The 7,764-nt window shown below is 34.7% G+C and overlaps 1 protein-coding gene across 1 annotated transcript; it reads right to left on the bottom strand.

Annotated features, from left to right (window-relative positions):
• Positions 1-211: 211 nt before the first annotated feature.
• LOC110613399 (SUMO-activating enzyme subunit 2) lies at positions 212-6,978 on the bottom strand. The gene is made up of 11 exons (XM_021754494.2): positions 6,662-6,978; positions 6,452-6,541; positions 4,924-5,007; positions 4,620-4,838; positions 3,908-4,009; positions 2,917-3,375; positions 2,581-2,810; positions 2,114-2,207; positions 1,833-2,015; positions 1,644-1,741; positions 212-802 (listed from the first exon to the last, which is right to left on the bottom strand). The coding sequence occupies exons 1-11, from the start codon at positions 6,692-6,694 to the stop codon at positions 472-474; spliced, it is 1,923 nt and encodes a 640-aa protein (XP_021610186.2). The 5' UTR covers positions 6,695-6,978; the 3' UTR covers positions 212-471.
• Between the last annotated feature and the right edge of the window lie 786 nt (positions 6,979-7,764).

Genomic DNA, 7,764 nt, shown 5'->3' with positions numbered 1-7,764 from the left:
TTGCCCCTCCTTGTGTTGGTGTGTAGATTAATCAACCATCCAAGCAAGTTATAAACTATTTTGTAGTTCGCTTACCCACAAGGGATTCTTAGTTATCAATACAAGAAACTGCACATACAACATATATAATTAATGTTTCATGTGGCGTCTTGTAAACTTTTTGAAATTTAATATGTAAATGTTTTCCTTCAATTGTATAGACATTGTGATCTTGCAAGTAATTCGGTATATTAAGACAATGAAATCTTATGAACAAATTTGAACACTGATTTGCTTTCAGTTCTGTTAATCTCTACAACACCAGTAAGCCACAAAAAGGAAATGGGGATACAATTAATGGCATCCACTCATCCAAAAACACTAGTAAACTGCAACCTTATAGTGATTATGACCGCCAAAGAATCACCATTTCTCCCTAATTTTACAAAATTAGGATGTTAGAAGGTTCAACAACTTTGAAGCTTTAAAAACTTACTGCAGTTTTTTCTTCTTGTTGCTTGTATCCCAACCATCGAGTATCACAATCTCCTCTTCACCATCGTCAACAACATCAAGCCTTTCGACTTCATTTTTATTATTTGTTTCACCTGCTGATACCTCTGGCTGTTTTCTCTTCTTACTACAAATCTCAGTCCCCTCTGAAATTTCATCGAGCTCAACACTTTGACCCTCTGATGGCATTGAAGTCGATGTGCTCCCACCATTTCCAACCGACTTGTTATCATCCTTCTTCTCAAGAGGAGATTGTGTCCATCCAGAGAGAACCATTCCATCAGGTTCCTTCTCTTCGTCAAATTCTTCCCTGAGATGAATCAAGAAAGTATAAAAATATTTAGCTGCCAATCCAAGGTCAGGAGAGGAAAGATAGAAAAAGCAGCCAAAACATCACATTAAATCTGCAAACCAAAATTGTTTTTTAACAGTAATTTTCCACAAATGTCCCCTAGCAGCATTCCATTTATTATCACTAAAACTTGAGAGATCTCTGATTAATCTACATATAACATCATAGAATTAGTTTGATAACTACAAAACATAACTTCTAACAATTCGCTAAAACGGATAGGAACCATCATCTCTCTCCAAAAGAAAATTTGAGCCAAGACTCTAACCCACAAAACTTAAAATAAGTTTTTGTAATGAGACCATTGGCCCTCAAAATCAAATACAAAACATATAAAAAAGATCAACGTGAATGGCAACAAAAACAAATTTTGATATTCTTCATTGCTACTATTATCATCATCAGGGGGCCAACAAGTTACAGCAAACTGTCAAGGTATTCTTAATTTGGATAGACAACAGAAAAACCAAGTATTTTATAAGACCCCGAAGCAACACCAGATACCATGTTGATTTAATCACCAATGTAACTGCAGGCGAGCTTGAGGACAATAAACTAAAATGATCTGATTGCTAAATGTGCACAAGCTAAGAAAGAATATGCAAGCATCAAGAACTTCCAGAACAGGTTAATAAAGAAGCCCTCCATCCACCATCCATACCATAACCAAGTTAATAATATTAGAAGTAGGTCAGATGCAAAAGAACCTTCAATAAAATAGATATTTGAAAAGTAAGTAGAATTGAAACCTTACTTAAATATAATGTCAAAATTACTAAAGAATAAGATAAACACAAACCTGTGCTTGATATAGATATTGCAAGTGAACTCCTGTTGAAGATCTTCTACTGTGAGCATTGTCCCACCAATAACTGAACTAGGGAGCTCAGACAGCACCTGATTGAGAACGGTGGAAGAGAACAACATGTTGAAATAAAATAAAACAAATTTTAGGAATCCAATATCCAGATACTGATTGTTTAAATACCTTTTCAAGGTTAGCAGTATAATTTGCTATCATATCATCTTCAAGATCATCACCAACTTCATAAAGCAGGTTTGATCCATGCATAATTAATGGGGAGTTCATGCCAAGCTTGGCTTTAACTATCTTCTCAACAAAATCCCTCAGCTTAGAACGATGAGTATTAATCTCCAGTGCTAGCGGTGACTGTCGCAACCATCAGAATATAAGCACCATGAAACCAATTTATCCAAACACGTGAAGGTACTTCCACAAAGTTCTATGGTAAACAAATGAAGCTCTACCTCAGAACAAACACAGCATGACTTGTTAGGCTCGAAGGGTTCCACTGGCATAAGAAGCATCTTTTTGGATGGATGTTCCAAACAATATGTCATCCTGAATGGATATTAGAATAAGATTAGAACAAGCATTCTGCAAAATAACATTTTTCAGAACTCATAAAAATTTATAGACACCAAATGCCACTAGTCTTTCATAAAACAAAAGTAAAAGATAGGCAGACTATACATCTAAGGAAAACAAAGAAAGCATCATGCCCCCCATCCTAGTTTGGAAACAACAGAGAAGTTGGAGACTGAGGCTTAGCTGACAGTTGACTAGTAGAGTAATTCAGAAACAGCTAAAAAGAGCAGCCTCAGTCCCTCACACATACCTCTCAACCATCTTTAAGAGTACTAAGGATAAAGCCACCTGATATGTATCTACAGAATAGAAAGTTCATAAGGAGGAAAAAGGAACTGCCGCACACCTGTAATTATCAATATCCTTTTTCAACACCTTGATAGCTTCAATGACAATCAAACCAGCTACAACAGCGTTAGTTGTTGCCACAGCATGCACAATATTACCTGCAATACCTTTAGCTTCAAAAAGGCTATGCAAAGGAATCCCAAATGATGCAGCTCGAATATTTGCAGCAGCAGTAACAAATTCCACTGCTAACTGATCATCCTTGTCAAAACTCAGGTTTCCAATCTCCTGCCACAAAAAGTCTCAATTGTTGATCGGGAAGGACAATAAAATACCATCATGTAGGTTCAAGAATTTTGTCTATCAATTCCTTAAAACAAACATATAAGCAAACCTTTTCTCTGCACGCAAAAAATACTTTCAAAGATTCAAGAAACACTCTTGAATTTTCTGTAAGGCTCCATATGTCCTGTGGGTTCTTCAAGCCCAAAGATGCCATGGCAGACACTGATGAAAGATCATCAGTTGCGCACTTTTTATCAACATTGCCATTTTGATAATTCAGTTGTTCAGGAAGGACATCCCGACTAAATAAGGGTTTTGGCCTATTCCGGTTTTTCCAAGTCTCCTTATTAGACAAGGCTATCTCAATGTTATAACCAAACACATGATCATATATTCTCCTTCCATATTGCTCAATATCTTCATTGTTTCTCCGCTCAAATACATCTTCTCCATGTTCCGATGATTTGGAAGCATCACTAGAGCGTACATTTAAATCATTTTCCTGATTCTTGTCTCCAAACAACTTCGCAAAAAGAAGGTCCTTTGCCCAAACTATACAGTGAACAAACTGCAATTTTAAACCAAGACAACAAAATATCAAACACATGAAGCACATAGTCTTGATATATTTCTTGACACTTATGCAAAGAACATAATTCTCAGAGATCAAACATTTTCTTATAAGTCAATTACTCAATTTCCACATTCAAAAGGGAGTTGGTAACCCATGATTTTCGCAGTTTCTGAACCTTGGAAGTCAACACACAAGTAAACACCATTCACAAATAGCTATTTGTCAACATCTATCTAATGGAAGAGAGTCCCAAAAACTTCTTAGAAAGAAAGAAAAAAAAAAGACGACGAAGAGAAAAGGGGCCAGCTCAGAGACATTCAAAATTTAATTCCATATGATTCCACTTTTCTTCCTTGTTTTGAAATATTTCCTCTTAACTAAAGTTTATGATAAGCTAAAGAGTTACGGCATGTTTAATTGATTTTTTCAACTCCAAGCCTAAATAACCCAGAGGGAGCATCCACCATCACCATTCCCCAAAATAATACTAAAAATATCATGGTGAGAAGGATCAGTAACCATATACCTTGGATGGAGTACTAGTAATTGTACACACGGGATATGTCTTTGGGGCAGGTTTAGGCTGACACTCATAGCACTCTGTTTTTCCCTTGACATGCACTGTGACCTGACGCCATAACATGGAAGAAGGAAAAATATATATCATCATCATCATCAGAAACAAACGAACAAATAACATCAAGAAATATAAACTTCCAAACATAAAATCTTATTGTGCGTATATGCATAATGGTTAATCAGAATTAGCTGCATCAAGTAAATTGAAAGAAGCAGAACCAATTCATCAGCTGCTTAATGTTCCAAATTCACAACCTGTTCATAATCTACTTTTCCTTCATTAAGCAAAATATCTTTTGACAAAAGGAAAAAAAAAAGCCAGAAACTTCAAATTATTGGTCATACAACCACTTTGAATAAAAAACTTGAAGACCAAAAACAAATGCATAAAGCTCAATCTTACCCCTGTACTTTGTTGGGATATTGAACTGCCTAAATTTTTAAGGCTAAATCAAGAAATTTAGCTCAAAAAAGAAGATGTTGAGGTTCATGAGTTTTCATCTAAATAAAAAAAAATAGAGAAAATTAATCAAGAAATTTTGACTTCTGGGCTAAATTAAGTTAAAATTAGAACTTGGCACCTCCTTCCACAATCCATGTCTCCTTGCTGAATGTCTTAGTAAATAGTTGGCAAAGGACAATATGTAACATTAGATCACCTGCCCCAAGAACCCAGTAGTCCCACTTTCAACCAAAGGAACTTCAGCTGCCAAGCAAAGACGGTTCACATGTCTCCTTGCGTCCAAATTATCAAGACCATTCAGAACAACACTAAACTGCTTGAAAAAGTCCACATTGAAGTCAGAGTCCTTCACATTTGCATGATGTGGTGTTATGCTTATGTAAGGCCTAAATCGCAACACAGCATCCCGAGCAACCTGAATCAAATATTTATTGGAAAAATATCAATGTACATGCGAACACTTCCCATGTGAGTGAAAAATGATGATGACAAACAGTTACCTTGGCCTTTGACTGTCCAACATGTGATTGCCGGAACAAAAATTGTCTGTTAAGGTTACTGACTTCTATTGTATCCATGTCAATCTACATAAGGATATAAGAAAACACATCAAGCAATATTCAAAAGATCAAGGATCAAGATCTAGAAGCAAATTCTTACTGCAATTTAAATTTCAAAGGAAAACCATTTCTTCATTGTTAAGGTTTTAATATCTCCTTAATTGGGCTTTAAGAAATTAAATATTAGGAACAATAAAATTACTTTACATAAGAAAATAGATGTCTAGCCACAAAAGCAGTTATGTAACTATAGGTAAAATAACAGCCCAATGACAAAGCAATCATTTGGTCCTGCATCTGCTTACTTCTCAGATGTGATGTTGGTTTGCTACTGATTCAAGTCATGATACAACCAAGATATAAATTGCCAATAAAGCAATTATTTGGTCTTGCATACTATTACTTCCAGAATATTATTGTGCAATTCAAGGTTTAAGTTGAATTAGCAAAATAAAGCAATTACAGTTTTACAGCAGCAGAAGTGATCTACCAACCTATGATCCCTCATTTTTTTTAATAAGGGTGGTGAAGAGTGACATTGACCTAGTTACCCACCGTCTTAATTCTTATGCGACTCCTCCTAGTTATCACTATCACCCATTAGTACATAGATCACTAAAACCACTTCCACCACAATGTTTGACCCTAACAACACATCAAAATTCAGCAACTCTCTCATAAAGACTTCTACCCATTAGAGACCATTACCTCCTGATGCACCTCCTTCAGCAATCCATGGCTACTTCCTCTTAACAGCCCAAAAACCCATAAGTGAACCATAACCTCACCATCTCAAGCTGTATATTATACCTATCTGCCTAGCAAGTCACAACCAACATCAGTAAACATAGAACCACATTTGCAACTACCCTAAGACCACATTTAGTCCTCATGCCACACACTGCCAACTCATTACCCTAGCTTTCACTGGACACTACACGACAACACAGCAAAGGGCCACTGAAATGGAAAAAACTCTCAACACCTCATTGACACTGCAAACCTTGCCAGCTCCATGTCTGACATGCAAGACAGCCTTTAGCTACCAAATAATTGCACTACCATCTCAAGTTTACATTTAATCTATATTATTTAAACCTTGTACTTGCAACACCAAAATATACGTTTTTCACGCAAGTAGCATCACCGGGAAGTCATTTCATGAACATTGGTGTTTCCAACTTTCATAAGCTCGTATTGTAATTTGTAAAAAAATTCTTAGAAACCTTTCTACAGACCCTTACCAACTACAAAACTCTTTCATAACGAATTACATGAGGGGGTAAGCTCCAATTTAAGAACAAATGAAACAATAATCCCCAAAACATTAAATGATGCTAAAAAACGAGTAGTCAGTCTGTTTAAACCCTAGAAACACCGGGTGGTACAACCCCGAAAACCAAAAACCTAATTTTTTTTTAAAAAAGAGCCCATTTAATAAAAAGATGTGGGAAAGTAAAACACTCACGATATGAATATCTTGAAAGCCAGAGAGAGCCAGTGTCTTGAGTAACTCGCAGCCAATACCACCTGCTCCAACCATAAGGACTTTGGCGCCCTAAAAAGACCCGGAAAACGAACAAAACCCATAAAATTTCCCTTCAATTGAGCAACCACAAAAATGAAAAAACAGGAGAAAAAATAAAGGAATAGAAGCAAGTTACAGTAATTATAGCACCTTGACAGCAGATGAGTGGTGGAGGGAATCCATTTAGGTTTGAGAGAGAGAGAACAGAGAAAGAAGAGTGAAGAAGAAGTTGGACGAGTCTGTTATTGAAATGGTTAGTTATAGACAAAAAATGAGTACAAAGAGAGATACAGAAGCCAGAGTGGAGAATCGAACACGCGACGTGAGAGAAGGTGGAGAATCTGGTCTGGGTCTATGAAAGGGCGACATGAGAAAGCTTGTAAAGATTTAGGTAATTGCTTGGAAATGGAAGCAAACTCCACTCTGTCTCTTCGTCCTATCCCATCTGCGACAAAATTGGGAGCCGCCATAACCCCACCTACTCCTTATTGCATGGTTATTGAACTCGGACCGAACGGATCAGTCGAACCGGTCCGAATTTATAATTGAACCGATTAAATAGTTGATTCCGCATGAATTGATTGATGCGGCTGTTGAATCGATGAACCGTTACGAATCGATTAACCTGATCGCGTTAAATGGTAAATAAAATTAAAACTTTAAATGGCTGAAAAATAAATTGAATCCCAATAGCTGTTTAAAAATTAACATCACAATTAATTTTGCTGACTTAATAATTTTATAATTATTTATTCCATATAAACAAATTGTCTCATTATATATATAAGATAAAGTGTGTATAAATTTATATTCTAATTCCTATAAATGTTGAAAAAAATATTTAAATAATATATTATATTTGACTTCAAAAAAATATATATATATTATATTTAAAATTAATTAATTTTATGTAAAATTTAATATATATATTAAATATGTGTAACTATGATATATTAATGTTAAAAGTTTCTTTCCAAATAGTTACAATTTAATTTTTTTATTTATTTATATAATAGTTGTATGTTTAATTAATTTATAGATATTTAATTAGTAATTTCTAATACAAAGATTATTACTTGATTTTTATTGTACAGAAAAAATTATTAATTAATTTTTTAATTTTAAAAAATATATTAAAATTTTTTAATGTTTTAAAAATAAATTAATTAATCACTCCATTAATTTATCACTAAGTATTTTTAATATCGATAAATCAATTAATAAATTTTTTTATACCATAAAAATTAAATAAT

Source organism: Manihot esculenta, chromosome 4 (assembly GCF_001659605.2).
Source record: "Manihot esculenta cultivar AM560-2 chromosome 4, M.esculenta_v8, whole genome shotgun sequence".
In the NCBI taxonomy this organism is placed as follows: domain Eukaryota; kingdom Viridiplantae; phylum Streptophyta; class Magnoliopsida; order Malpighiales; family Euphorbiaceae; genus Manihot; species Manihot esculenta.
The sequence above is the reverse complement of the archived record's forward strand: the minus strand, read 5'-3'. Positions and strand labels throughout refer to the sequence as shown.

Coding starts and splice junctions, on each gene's coding strand:
- LOC110613399 (XM_021754494.2), bottom strand. CDS start 6,694: ATGGATTCCCTCCACCACTCATCTGCTGTCAAG. Junction 6,542..6,661: donor ACCACTCATCTGCTGTCAAG/GTGCTATAATTA, acceptor GGGTCTTTTTAG/GGCGCCAAAGTCCTTATGGT. Junction 2,016..2,113: donor CATGCTGTGTTTGTTCTGAG/GTAGAGCTTCAT, acceptor TGGTTGCGACAG/TCACCGCTAGCACTGGAGAT.